At 43.6% G+C, this 14,651-nt stretch overlaps 1 protein-coding gene across 7 annotated transcripts in view; it reads right to left on the bottom strand.

The window, feature by feature from the left end:
• Positions 1-14,651, bottom strand: part of ANKRD6 (ankyrin repeat domain 6) — a 185,360-nt gene that overhangs the window by 59,361 nt on the left and 111,348 nt on the right. For all 7 annotated transcript variants that reach the window (XM_064597869.1, XM_064597871.1, XM_064597873.1 and 4 more), the window contains exon 2: positions 10,168-10,435. In XM_064597869.1, coding sequence (XP_064453939.1) covers positions 10,168-10,287 — 120 coding nt within the window. In that variant the 5' untranslated portion in view covers positions 10,288-10,435. The remainder of the gene's footprint in view (positions 1-10,167; positions 10,436-14,651) is intronic.

Below are 14,651 nucleotides of genomic sequence, written 5' to 3'. Positions count from 1 at the left end.
ATGAGGCACAGAGATGAAGTAACCTCCCCAAGATCAAAGAGGTGGTAAATGAGCTGGCATCTGAACCCAAGGTAGTCGGGTTCCACATCCACGCTCACACCCTCTACACTACACAGCCTTGGTAGGGAGTCTTGAAGTTGCTACAAAACTCTCGGAATGGTGTGCATGTGGCATGGGGAGGGGGATGGGGGAGAGAGTTGGTGGTGGAAAAGCCCCTTTGGCCTAACCCCTTCCATAGGACAGCCTTGTTCTCTGTGTGCACCAATGGGGAGGAGGAACCAGGAAGGAATGGCTGGGACTCATGCTGGAAGGGGCAGGGACAGTGTAGGTGCTGGAGAAAGGGGCAAGCCCTGTCCTAGGTATTGGCCTCAGAGCCTCACAGGGCTGGTTCCCTCCCGGGTTGGCTTCCCATGCTTACCTGGCCTTGACCCTATTACTTCATGTTCAGCAAGTCCCTTTCCTTACTAGCATGACAGAGACAACAGGACAGGCTTCTCAGAGCTGCTGGGACAATTTCACTGAGATAGTATATGCAGAGCACTGCTCCAGTGCTTCGACGGGTACTCGAACACAACTTCAATCAACTTGATTTTATGTTTGACAAATCACTAAGGTAACATATGCTTATTTTAGTAAGTGGAACAAGGGGCGTCTCGGTGGCTTAGTCGGTTAAGCATCCGACTCTTGATCTCAGCTTGGGTCTTGATCTCAGGGTTGTGGGTTCATGCCCTACGTTAAAAAAAATAAAAAGGAATGATACAATGGAAAAATCTATAAAACAAAGCTAATCATCTTCCACACCAAGTAACCAACTTTAGCAGTCTCCTGTGTTCCACGCGTTTGTCCCTGCTCAAGCAAATACAAGCATGTTTGCATAGAGAAGTGGATTTGTTTTTTAACCAAATGACATCATACTGTACCCATCACTTGCTACCTGGCTTCTTCATTTACCAATGGATATAACTGGTCAATATAAGTTCTAACTCTCCCAATTTCTTTGTGCATAAATATATGCAAATATGCAAATTTACATATACATTTACATGTACATTACATATACATATACATTTATATATGACCTTTAGTTCTCTTTTTCTCTACCTCCACAAAGCACCCCCATGTGGCCTCCTCCTGAGTTTTCTGCCTGCTCACTCTGCGGTAAACCCTGGGAGCTCCCTCTCTGAACAAACTTCTTGAGGCCATGATCTGTACTTCTTAATTGTCTAAATCCCTATGTCATTCCTCAGAGGCAGTGGTAGGTATCAAGTGGATATCTGGTAAACATTAATTTTATGAATAAAGCCATTTTTCTTCTTAAATAAAGTTACATCAAATAACCTTTGTCTGGTTGCTTTGGGAGGAAACAAAAGCTGCAGTGAAACATCCCAAGGACCAGCTTCCTAAAAGCTCTTTATAAAGACCCTCTGTCTGTGGATTGCTAGAGGCTCACCACTCTTGCTACATGGTCAGGGCTTGGCAATGAGGTGCAGAGGGTTTACTCAGACAGCAAAATACCTATTGGTATTGAAATAAAGTTAAGCGGTATGGAAAGATTTTTACCTAAAATGTGAGATAACTATGGAGAGAATATGTTCACATAAAACCAAGGCTTTCTTGTAAAGAAAAAAATCCCGCTTTCTGTTTTAGTACCAAATATCTCAGGCACAATCCATCAGTGGGGCAACTAGAAAGGCACAGAGGAGGGAGAAAATTAGGAGGCAGAAGGGGCTGCGCTGGGCCACTGGGAACTTGTATAAGGGGAGGGATGTGAAGGAGTCCAAAGAAGGGAGGGTGGCTTGGGCTTCTGCTTGAGGACTGAGCAAATGGGTGCCATCCATCAACAAAGAGACCATGGAAAGAGGACAGGGTTTTGGGAGGGGCACAGGGTCAGTGCTGTGTATTCAGATCTGAAGTAGCTGTGAAGTACCCATGCATCATTCAGACAAAGATGCCCATGAGGGCATCTCAACAGGTGCATCAGGAGACAGAGGTGAACGGGTGCCTGGCCAAAGCTGGTAAGTCAAGATGGGTGTGCAGAGTGAGAGCAGAAGAGGGCTGAGAGCCCCGAGGAAAGACAGCTTTGGAGGCAGAAACAGCAAAAGGAGATGGAGGAGGCAGCATCAGAGAAGAAAACCAGGAGGCAGAGCATCAGGGAGCCAGGGGAGCTGCATAGAGGGGAGGGCGGGCAACATGAGAATTCTAGCTGGGCTCCCCAACAGAAACAGACTTTTTCTCCCTGTCTTGCTCACTGGTGTAAAGCAGGCACTCAATTAATACTTGCTGGATGGGTGAGATAACAGGTGACTTTGGTGAGAACAGTGGCACAGAAGTAAGGGGGGCAGGAGCCAAATTACTGGGAGATCCTGAGCTTCCATCTCTAACAGCCAATTTACTCCAGGGATGTGTCTGACTCAGGATACCCACTGTCCTTGTCAGGTTACCTGTTTCTAACTGAAAATGTGTTGGTCAATACAACATGAAAAATAATTGGTCTAAATATGAAAATTGGGCAAATGGCTAATCAGAGTTCTTAGTGAGCCTCTTAAAACATGAATTATAAATTTTTACATGTAGTTTCTACCCAATTCCCAACTCCCAACCCCATTAACTCTGAGGACTTGTCCTGTGCATAACTCCGCCCCTACTTGGTGAATAAGGTATTGCAACCACACACTATTAGTACCAAGTAAAATCTCCATGAGAAGAGAAGACACTGCCTTTGTCAAAGCCCTGGTGTAACAGAGAGGACATTTGCATGGGAGCCAGGAGATCCTGGTTCTGGTCTCAGCTCTGGCACTTTCTAGCTTGTACCAGTCACTCCCCTTTGAGGGCCTCCCATTTCCTCACAACTCTAAAAGAAAAATCTGTATATGTATATGTCACAGGGTTCTGGGGCTGAGCAACACGAATGTGAAAATAATTTGCAAAGTGTAAAATGTTACATCCATGTGCAATACCATTATTGGGATACTGCTTTGTTAAAATACCTGTGGTCCCAGGCAGGAAAACATTTTACAGATTATATCTACCATGTGCAAGATGCCCAGGAAAATATTCTAACAAGAAGTAGCGCATAGGAAATTCACAATCCAAAGTTATAAACCACAGAGCTGAAACATGCTGGCTCAGAGCAAAGACTCTGGACCAGATGGCCAGGGTTTGAATCCCAGTTCTGACACTTTCTAAATGAAACTTTGGATTGGTTAGTTACCTAACCTCATCTTACCTCAGTTTCCTCATCTGTGTAATGAGGATAATGAAGTTGTGGTGAGGTTTAAAACATTCAATCACCGAGGGGCGCCTGGGTGGCTCAGATGGTTAAGCGTCTGCCTTTGACTCAGGTCATGATCCCAGGGTCCTGGGATCGAGCCCCACATCGGGCTCCTGGCTCAGCAGGGAGCCTGCTTCTCCCTCTGCCTCTCTCCCTGCTCATGCTCTCTCTCTCTCTGTATCTCTGTGTCTCAAATGAATAAGTAAAGTCTTTAAAAAAAAAAAAAATTCAATCACCGAAAAGCTCCTGCAAGAGTAGCTGGCACCTCCTAAGCACTATCTAAGTGCAAGCAGTTTACTCTCAACAACACTATTCCCCTCACTCAGTGTACAGGAGCCTTATTGTATGAATACTGTGCTGGGCACTGCATATGTTGTGCCCACTTAGATTTTATAACTGTGGCAACTCATGTTCTCACACTTAGTCCTCATGGAAACCCTTTAAGTTTGGGGAGGAATTTGGGGCATCTGGCTGGCTCAGCTGGTAGAGCATGTGACTCTTGATCTTGGGGTTAAAGTTTGTGTCCCATGTTAGGTGTAGAGATTATTTAAAAATAAAATTTTAAGGGGTGCCTGGGTCATGCAGAGTCTAAGTTTCTCTCTCCCTCTCTCTCTGCCCCTCCCTCCCACCCATGCACTCTCTCTCTTTCTCTCTCTCTCTCTAAAACAAACAAAACTTAAAAAAAAAAAAAAAAAGGTCTTTAAAAAAAAAAGTTTGGTGAAGCATTTGAAACTCATGAAGTGAAGAAATGTGCCTACATCACTGACTCTCAGCCAGTGGTGATTCTGTCCCCCAGGAGACATTTAGCAATTTCTGGAGACATTTTTCATTGTCACAAGTAGGGAGAAGGGGGTACTACTGGCATCTAATGGGTAGACGCCAGAGGACCTACCTACCATGCATAGGACCAATTCTCACAAAAAGAACTGTGTGGCCCAAAATGTCAATAATGTGGAAGTCAAGAAACCCTGGCCACATTAACAAGTAGTTAATAAGCAGTGGAGCAGGTACCTGTACCAAGGTCTTTGGATTCCAAATCCATTGCTCTTCTTCTGTGCCAAGCACAGAGAGATGTGGGAGATAAACTCAGACCCAAGTCAGAGTGATAGTCTGGTGGGAAGATCTGAGTACCCAACACAGCAGTATCCAATTATTAGAGAAACAGAGAGAATGGGCAGCATTTCACCAGTTGAGAGGAGAGAAAGTTCCATGCAGGATACTTCTCTGAGAAGAACTGCCTGAGCCAGGTTCTGAATGAGCAGGCCTCATAGGGGCAGAGTGTGTACATAATGCCTTTCAAGAGGTCTTGCAGGGAAGAATCTATAAACTGAGTTTCCCAACAGCAACACCGTAAGCTCAAGACAATAAAATATTGCCTTCAAAGTTCTGAGGCAAAAAAATTCTCAGATTTGATACCAAGCTGTCACTTAAGTGAGAGGTTAGAATACCAAGTTGTCATTTAAGTGAGAGGTTAGAGTAAAGATATTTTTTCAGACATGCAGACCTCAAAACATTTATCTTCCCTGTTCCCTTTCTTTAGAAGTTACCAGTCACATGCACCACCAAAGTAAGGGTGACATGGGTTCCAGCAAATGGGATCTAGCACAGGGGAGAGGTGAAAGGAATTCTCAGGATGACTCTGTTCAAGCAGAACTAGAGAGCAACACAGATCAAACTGGAATGGAAAGATGGATGGGTCCAGAAAAGATATCTCAAGGAAAAGAATAAAACTGACAAATACATGATAGGATTAATCATATAGGAAATTTGTACTAATCAATAATGAAAATTGTACTAAGAATTGCTTTACAGAATTGTTGGACGGTAGAGGGAACTCTTAATTATAAGTTTAAATAAAACTAAACAAATGAAAAAATCAAGGCAATTATCAAGTCCAGGAAAAACAGCAAGTTATATAAAAATGGAAATGTAATTAATTATAGTACAACTCTTGGCTCACCAATGAACAGCAATTACATAATCACAGTAATTATGAATCTGCTTAAGATTGTGATATAACTAGATTGAGAGTATGGAAGAGAAAGGGGCAATAGATTATGTCTAAAGTTGATCAATCTCTCCCATCCACTCATTCTCAGGAAGATATCACAGCTGTGCTATTCATATTCAATACAGTAGCCAACAGCCACATGTGGCATTTTAACTTTAGTTAATTAAAATTAAATTTGAAATTCAGCCACACTAGCAACATTCTAGGCACTCAATAACCATGTGTTGTTACCCTATTAGACAGCATAGATATAGAACATTTCACCATCACAGAAAGTTCTGTTAAACAGTGCTGTACTAGAGGGTATATCACATCAAACCAAGGGAGTAAACCAAGAAAGAAAAAGACACTAGGAGATCAACATATATGAAAGTGGTAAGCGAAATCCCTAGGATAATAGTGAAGAGTGACATTTGTCAGAAGGCCTTAAGGGCCACCAGTCTGGACTGAAATAGGGGAGGGGGCTCCAGAGAACATCTCTTCAAAGAGACTCAGTGGCAAGACTACCTAACACATTTGAACATCCAGAGAGCAGATCAGCAACTGAGTTTTAGCATAATTTGTGATATGCACATACAAAACTAAGGAAACAAATATAGGACAATTATTAACATCAGAGTAAAGGAATTATTACAAAGGAAAAAAAAAGGAAACATAATGATAGTACACTCTACATGGTTCAGCTATAAATAAACTAGTTAAGGGGCACCTGGGTGGCTTAGTCAGTTGAACGTCTGATTTTTTTTTTTTTAAGATTTTATTTATTTATTTGACAGAGAGAGAGCACAAGCAGGGGGAGCAGCAGGCAGAGGAAGAGGGAGAAGCAGGCTCCCTGCAGAGCAGGACCCTGGGATCATGACCCAAGCCGAAGGCAGACACTTAACCGACTGAGCCACCCAGGTGCCCCATGAACGTCTGATTCTTGATTTCAGCTCAGGTCATGATCTCAGGGCCACCTCAGGCTCTGTGCTCACCAGGGAGTCTGCTTGAGATTCTCTCCCCCTCTCTCTCTTCCTCTGGCCCTCACCCTGCTCTCTCTCTCTCCTTCTCTCTCAAATAAATAATAAATCTTTAAAATAAGTAAATAAATAAACTGGTTAACTTAATGTAAAGACTGAATGCTGATGTCACCTAAGTAATGACACAACTGTCTTGGAGAAGGTAGACATGCACATGTGAGAGCAGGGAAAAGAAAGTTAAATCTTAGATCATCCGTTTTCATATTGTTACATCAACAGATAATGCCTAAAATGGAAAAATCGAGATTGAGCAATATCAGCATATCATTTATGAATGTAAACACTAAAATACCCAAAAGACTTGAATGTAGTTGGTTATGAAGGCTCAGAAATGGAAGAGAAACATAGTAAAAATATTTGACACTTTAGTCTATGTGTAGGTACAACATAAAAATTAAAGTAAAACCTACTGTTTTTTTAAGTTTTTATTTTAATTATTAGTTAACATGCAGTGTCATATTAGTTTCAGGTGTGTGATATAGTGATTCAGCATTTCCATACCTCACCCAACAAGTGCACTCCTTAATTCCCATCACCTATTTTACCCTTTCCCCCACTCACCCAGCCCTGGTAATCTATCTATCTATCTATCTATCCATCCACACACATATATATATAATCTTCTGTTATATGGCCGAATAATATTCTGTTATATATATGTGTGTACATCTTCTTTATCTATTCATCTACCCATGGACACTTGGGCTGCTTCCATACCTTGCTACTATAAATAATGCTGCTATAAACATTAGGGGTACATGAAACACTTTGAATTAGTGTTTTTTGTATTCTTTGGGTAAATACCCAATAGTGCAATTGCTGGATAATAAGGTAGTTCTATCTTTAACTTTTCGAGGAATCCCCATTCTGTCTTCCACAGTGGCTGCACCAGTTTGCATTCCCACCAACAGTGCAAGAGGGTTCTTTTTCTCCACAACCTCACCAACACTTATTGTTTCTTGTGTTGTTGATTTTAGCCATTCTGACAGGTGTGAGGTGCTATCACATTGTGGTTTTGATTTGCATTTCCCTGATGATAAGTGATGATGAGCATCTTTTCATGTGCTTGTTGGCCAACTGCATGTCTTTTTCAGAGAAATATCTATTCAAGTTTTCTGACCATTTTTAAATTGGATTATTTGTTTTTGGGGTGTTGAGTTTTATAAGTTCTTTATATATTTGGATACTAATCCTTTATTGAATATGTCATTTGCAAATATCTTCTCCCATTCAGTTGGTTGTCTTTTAGTTCTGTTGATTGTTTCCTTTGCTGTGCAGAAGCTTTTTTATTTTGATGTAGTCCCAATAGTTTATTTTTGCTTTTGTTTTCCTTGCCTCAGGAGACATATCTAGAAAGAAGTTGCTAAGCCTAATGTCAAAGAAGTTACTGCCTGTGCTCTTTTAGGATTTTTATGGTTTCAGGTCTCACATTTAGGTCTTTAATCCATTTTGAATTTATTTTTGTGTACGGTATAAGAAAGTGGCCCAGTTTCACTCTTTTGCATGTTGCTGTCCAGTTTTCCCAGCACCATTTGTTGAAGAGTTTTTTTCCCGTTGTACATTCTTGCCTCCTTTGTCGAAGATTAATTGACCATTTAATTGTGGATTTATTTCTGGATTTCTTTTCTGGTCCATTGATCTATATGTCCATTTTCTTAAAGACTTATTTATTTATTTGGGGGGGGGATGGGGAGAAGCAGAGGGCGAGGAAGAGAGCAAATCTCGAGTAGACTCCCTGCTGAGCATGGAGCCTGAGGCAGGGCTCGATCTCATGACCCTGAGATCATTACCTGAGCTAAAACCAAGAGTCTGATGCTTAACTGACTAAGCCACCGAGGCACCCCATTTGTCTATTTTTGTGCCAGTACCATACTTTTTTGATTACTGCAGCTTTGTAATATAACTTGAAGCCCAGAATTCTGATTGCCTCCAGCTTTGTTTTACTTTTTCATGATTGCTTTAGCTATTTGGGATCTTTTGTGGTTCCATACAAATTTTAGGATTGCCAGAGTTCTATGAAAAATGCTGTTGGTATATTAACAAAGATTGTATTGAATGTGTACATTGCTTTGGATAGTATAAACATTTTAACAATATTTTTTCTTCTAATCCATGAGCCTGGAATGTCTTTATAATAAATATATATTTAGTTTTAGTCCCCGTTCCTGGCTCATGGCTCCTCAAATCCTTGGAATTTCCTAAGTGATAAGAGCAATGCGAGCATCTTTTGTTACAGTAGTTGGTCTTTTGTCCTCAGTTCCTGAAATAGCTCCAGATCCAAAAAAGTGAAAGAAGTGTTTTCTTCATAGTAAATCCCTTTCAACCACACCTGAGTTTTTATTAATGAGGTAACTTTTGGAAAGCCCCTAAGGATGGGGGCTGGTTGCCAGGGGAACCAACCTTGATTAGAGGGTTAAACTTTCTGTCCTATCCCATGGCCTCCAGGGAGGGGGGTGAGACTGGAGGTTGAATGTCAATCAGTAATTATCAATGAAGCCTCCATAAAAACCAAGAGAATTCAGAAAACTTCTGGGTTGGTGAAGACGTGGAGGTGCTGGGAGGGTGGTGCACTCAGAGAGCATGGAAGCTCTGTGCCCCTTTCTTCATATCTTCCCCTAATGTCTCTCTTCTATCTGGCTGATCCTCAGTTATATCATATCCTTTCATAATGAACTGGTAATCTAGTAAGCAAAATGTCTTCCTGAGTTCTGTGACTGCCTCTAGCAAATTAATCGAACACAAGGAGGGAGTTGTGGGAACCTTTGATTTATAACCAGTTGGTTCGAAGCACAGGTCATAACCTGTGCTTGGCAACTGTACCTGTGTGGGGGCGGCACTCTTGTGGGACTGAGACCTTAAACTATTAAACTGCTTGCCTGGTGATGCCAAAAAAGCACACATCAGAATCACGAAATATAGAGACTGCATATGAGTAACTGAAAATGTGGCCAATCTTTGCCACTGGTGGTCAGACATTACCATTTGAAAACTAAACTTTGCTTCTTACCACAGCTCTATCTGGGGTGGCCTGGAGGGTGGGCTTTGGAGTCAGACTCTGCAGGTACAAGTAGCAATTCTGCCACTCAACAGCTGAAGGACCCTGAGCAAGTTACTTATATCATTCTGTGCCTCAGTTTCCTCATCTCTACAGTGGGGATGAAAAAAAGAACCTCGTCTAGAGGACTGTAAAGTCCTTAGAGCAATACTAAGTGCTCAATAAGTATTTTCCATCAGCATTATCCCCTGTTTGTATTTTAACTTGTCACCTAACTCTGCAGCCTGACTTTCCTCCGTTTTGCTACAAAACTGCCCATTGGCCAGTATGTTCTCTCGTCTCCCATGGTATTATCTGTTGGTGGGGGATAAGCAATGTCCTCCAAAGCTTACCATAACTTTTACTGACCCATATGAAATGAAAGCCCAAAGAGATGGTGGCCGTCATCTGGTCCAAGCCTGTCACTGTACAGACGGGACCAGTGAGGCTCTGCACAGTGGATGGGCTGCCCTGTCCACAAGCTGGTCTAATGTGATTATTGTACAAACATTCTTCCCAATAAGTTTTTGTACCCCAACTTCTCCAGAGAGATCTCTTACCCATTTAGCTAAAGAAGTAGGTGAGAAAAAGCCACACTGTGATTTTAAAGACTGTCAAATGCTAATTACAAGTCACTCCATTTGAAAGATAGCACTGAAAGCATTTTAATCCCCCTTCCTTCTCTCCAAACTGTCATCACTGGAAAAAAAAAGAAGCCAGTTCTATGAAAGCTTCAAACCAAACACAACAGTTGTTCAGACAATGGTTATTAGGAGGTAAGCTTTTTCCCAGGGAATGGCTAAAGCGTTTTTTTTTTTCCCCTTCTTGTTACCTTGGTAACTGCTACCTTGGCGCCCTTGTTGATGAGCTGAACCACATTCTCTGCTTGGCCTTTGTACGCAGCTATGAGAAGGCGTTCTGAAAGTGCAGCGACCGCATCCTGCTGGCTCATGAATTAGGAGGGAAAGAGGTTTTCAGGAACGCAGTAGACAAGTTCCTTCAGCTCAACACGGCGCCAATGGCCCGGGCAGGGACCCACGGGTCAAGATGCTCCCGATCCTTAGAAGGTGCCTCTATTATTACTATGCCATCTTCAGGACCTAGGGATTACAAAACAAAGTTGCCATCAGCACCACTCAGCACACAGGATGGGCCACACCTCTTCTCTCTGATCTCAGGGCATCTGCTGAGGGCTCAATGGCAGGGGACAGAAGCTGGGTAAAGACAGGACAAGCATGAAGCACACTCTGCACACCAAAGCCCCTGAACTGGGAAACAGAAGGCTGCAGCATGTGCCAATCTCCCTCCCTTCTTCCCGCTTCAGGGACGTTCTCCAGAGGATTATAACCAAAACCGTGAGGTCTGCTCTGTACTTCCATCCTAGGTAGCAGAGACCTGCTATAATCCCATCCACATCACGGGGGTTCCAGGCCTGTCTTTGGTAGGTAACTATACCACGTATGATCTCAAAGGGCCTCTGGACCATGTTTTGTGGGTCTGCCACAGCTAACACGCTGCTTCTGCCGGCAGGTGAAGGTGCCTGTGGATCACACCCCACGGACACCCTGAGGAGTGGGTTAAATCCTTGGGATTTTGTCCCAGCACTTACTGCAGTTGCTTTGCTTCATCCTTGCCTCACTGTAAACAGCGCAGTTTCCTGAGTTCTGGGACAGATGGAGAGCTGGGCACAGGCCCGGGCCATCTCCCAGTTCCAATTATTGTCGGAACAACCCACTTTGGGAACAACAAGGATGCTAGAACCACTGACAGTGCGCGCTGCCAACTGCATGGGGAGGGGCTGCTTCTGTTGCTTCCATGCCTAACAGGAAATAAAAGGCCTACTAAAACCACCTCTAGGATGCGAAGCCCCACTCAGAGCAGTGGTCTGGAGGGAGTAACTAGCAGTAAACTTAACCTCTTCTTTCCAACAATGGCAAATGGATAGAATTTTAAAGGCTGACTCCTATCAGTAGCCCTGAGCCACCTTTAGAGCAAACCAAAGCCACTGGTAATTATGTCAAAAGTAAAGGATTCGGGGCGCCTGGGTGGCCCAGTCGGTTAAACATCCGACTCTTGATTTCGGCTCAGGTCATGATCTCAGGGTCCTGGGATCGATTGGGCTCTGCACACAGCAGGGAGTCTGCTTGAGGTTCTCTCTCCCTTCTCTCTCTCTGCCCCTCACCCCTCAAATAAATAAATCTTAAAAAAAAAGGGGGGGAGCACCTGGGTGGCTCAGTCATTAAGCGCCAGCCTTCGGCTCAGGTCATGATCTGAAGGTCCTGGGATCAAGCCCCGCATCGGGCTCCCTGCTCGGCGGGAAGCCTGCTTCTCCCTCTCCCCCTGCTTGTGTTCCCTCTCTCGCGGTCTCTCTCTGTCAGATAAATAAATAAAATCTTTAAAAAAAAAAAAAACCCATACCAATCCACCCTGCTCTGCTCACTGGAAGTGCAACAAATCTGGAGAAGGGATGCTCCAAAGCAGAGGACTCCTCTGTTAGCCATGGTCAGAGGTCCCTGGGATGCACCGGAAATCTTGGTTGAATGAATGAGCCAATGACGTTGAGACTCAAAGCAGAGAAACAGAGCTGGAAATGCCACTGGAGATTCCCAGGATCCCACTGAGAGACCAGTTCGGGCTTTATGTTTCCCAGACAGTTCCACTGTTTAGAGTGGTTTGTTTTTGTAAACACTGGATACACTGTCTCTCTATTCAGATAATCTGTGGTAACTTCAAGCCAGTAATACTGAGCTTCTGTTCCGTTTGCCCCAATACTGCAAAAGCATTCCAGGTCCAAAAGTCGAGAAAATACAATATTAGCTGCAGCTTCCTAAATGCTCTCTCTCTACAACCACATTCTTCCATTTACTCATTTGTTATCTTTGTGCACTCAATGGCCACCTTCCTGTACCCAAACTTTTCTTGTAATGGGCATCTGAATGTCTCAACTACAATGGCCCAGTTCATACAAATACTGTTATCATGACTAAAATTTCACTCATTTTACTTCAGAGCTTAGCTCCTGGGGATAGACATAGAGATGTCCTTGCTGCAAACTCAGTGCAGCCCATCAGCCGAGGTCACGAGCTGCAGACCAGCAGTGCTGTCCAGTCTCCCCAGCAACAGATGCGCGGGTCAGCAGGCCCACAGTACATGGACAGCCACTCCCCTCCTGTCCCAGACAATAAACCCAGCTCTTAGACACTTATTGCCATGGTTGCAGGCTTCTGAGATAGCCTTGTTTACATAATTACCTTTGGTAAACAGCCCTTTGCAAATCCAGCACACATTACTATTCCTTTTTTTTTTTTAAGATAGAAAATACTACAGTTGAGAAATATTGGCCAAACAGAATTTTTAAAAATTATTTTTAATTTTTTTTTGCTTTTCAGTTACAGCTACTTAAGAATGAAATGCTCCCCAGTCCCCACCCCACTCCACCCGACCGCCTCCACCATGGCCAATGCACAGCCTGCCAGAGGAACAGGGCAGCTCCAGGACATGTTGCTTATAGGATTTTGGATATTTCCCCCAACTAGAGTTGCACAGAAAACTGCTTGCAAAATCAGGAGCAGAATCCTAGGGTTCCAGTTACCAGTCTGCAGCTAGCATCATCCCTTTGTGCTTGGGCATCTCAAGTTCATTCTCAATTTAAATCCAGTAATAGGCTCGCTGGTAGGACCTCCAGCATTCACCTACAGTTGCATTTACACACAGGGTGGTGGGAAGAGATCAAAGTGGCTGAGTCTTCCTTTTGGCTTCCTTTCTACACCTCCATCCTTTTTGAATAAGAGGATACTCAGCTTCTTGTCTGACACCTCTGAACTAACAAATTGGGCCAGGTGGAGGCAGGCTGAGGGAGAGAAATAAGGGGGATAGAGGACCCCCAACAAGAAGTGGGGGAGGGAGAGGAATAAAGAGGTGGCAGCCAGTTTGCAATCAACGAGTTAAATTCCACTGCCAACCTATTGGGTCCCCAGGCTGTAGCAGCCCCATTCCCTCATTAAATCTGAGCCTCCTCTTCCAAATAGATCAGCTATCATTCAAGACACTTCCCACGGCTGGCAGTGAGGAATTTCTTCTGCCCCACATCTATCAATCACATCCCTCTTTGTCACAATGCTCACTTTCACAGGGCTCCAGAGAAAAACATTAAATGCAAACATGCTGCCAGTTCTTTAAGCAGAAATGAAATAAATCCATGATCATAAATATTCAATGAGCTTCCTGAATCCAGAAAGTATTTAGCTTCCTAAGAAAGATTTCCCTCCTTTCTCCTAGCCCACTGCCCCATTTTCACTGCATTCCAATTTGCCAATGCTTTTTTTCTCTCATCACGAATGCCAGAGGGCCACACAGCTGCTTGGTCTGTGATGCAATCTGTTTTCTTTTTATAGCAAAAGGTCTATGAGGTTTGCTCTTGCTGTTTTCCTGAGGATTTACAACAAAGTCTCCTGGTACCAATATCCCCAAACCACTACATTCAGTTTCCTGACAGACAAAATATTCTAGAAGAGACCTGGCAAACAAAAGTCCCAGCCAGGACCTTATGCACAGCCCACCCAGAGACAGTCCACAGGCACCCAGAACCAGTGGTTAGGGAGCACCATCAATTACAATAACTCGCTTTGCTCCTACTGCTCAAAACCCTGTAGTGAAGAGAGATTGTACTCACATCTGGGAGTCTGTCCTCCCCATTCTACATGGTGTTCTGTTGCTGGATAATTGCTGTCAATTCCTTCCTGGAGAGATCATTAGCTTCCTAGGGTTGTCACGCCCAGTGGGTCTGCAACAATTTACTCGCCTTTTTCCCTTGAGCTTCCTCTGCCAACTCTGGCCAAATCACATCTAAAAGCTTATTAAGACATCCACTCAGCTCACAATGTCTTGTGGCTTCCTAGTCTGCTTGTCACAGCTTCTGAAAGTCTTGGGTCTTCAGGTCTTGTCGAACTCCCTTCTGCCGGCAGAGGACCTATAACACTGCCCTATCAAGAGTCAGGGAATAATTCACAAATGGGCGGAATGCTTTTGAATGATGCTCAGATGACAGAGAGATGAAGTTTGCATTCTGGCAGCAGTAATACCACGAAAAGAGATGAATGTGCATGTTGTAAGGGAGGGAGAATGCAGGCAGGGTCAAAACCTGTAAAGAATTGCCTTTATGTTAACAGGGAACAGCAGAGATCCAGACACTCCACCCTCCTCGGCAGAGAGTTCCAGCACCGGGACTGCAGCAGTACAGGAGTCAAGGGGCTGGGAGAGCAGCTGTTTCAATGTTTGTAAGCCCAGTTTGTCTCACAAATGCTCCTCTAAACAGAG

Source organism: Mirounga angustirostris, unplaced genomic scaffold (assembly GCF_029215605.1).
Source record: "Mirounga angustirostris isolate CCGP_5_RB_7025 unplaced genomic scaffold, mMirAng1.0.hap1 SCAF_8, whole genome shotgun sequence".
Classification (NCBI taxonomy): domain Eukaryota; kingdom Metazoa; phylum Chordata; class Mammalia; order Carnivora; family Phocidae; genus Mirounga; species Mirounga angustirostris.
This window is presented reverse-complemented; position numbering and strand designations above follow the sequence as displayed.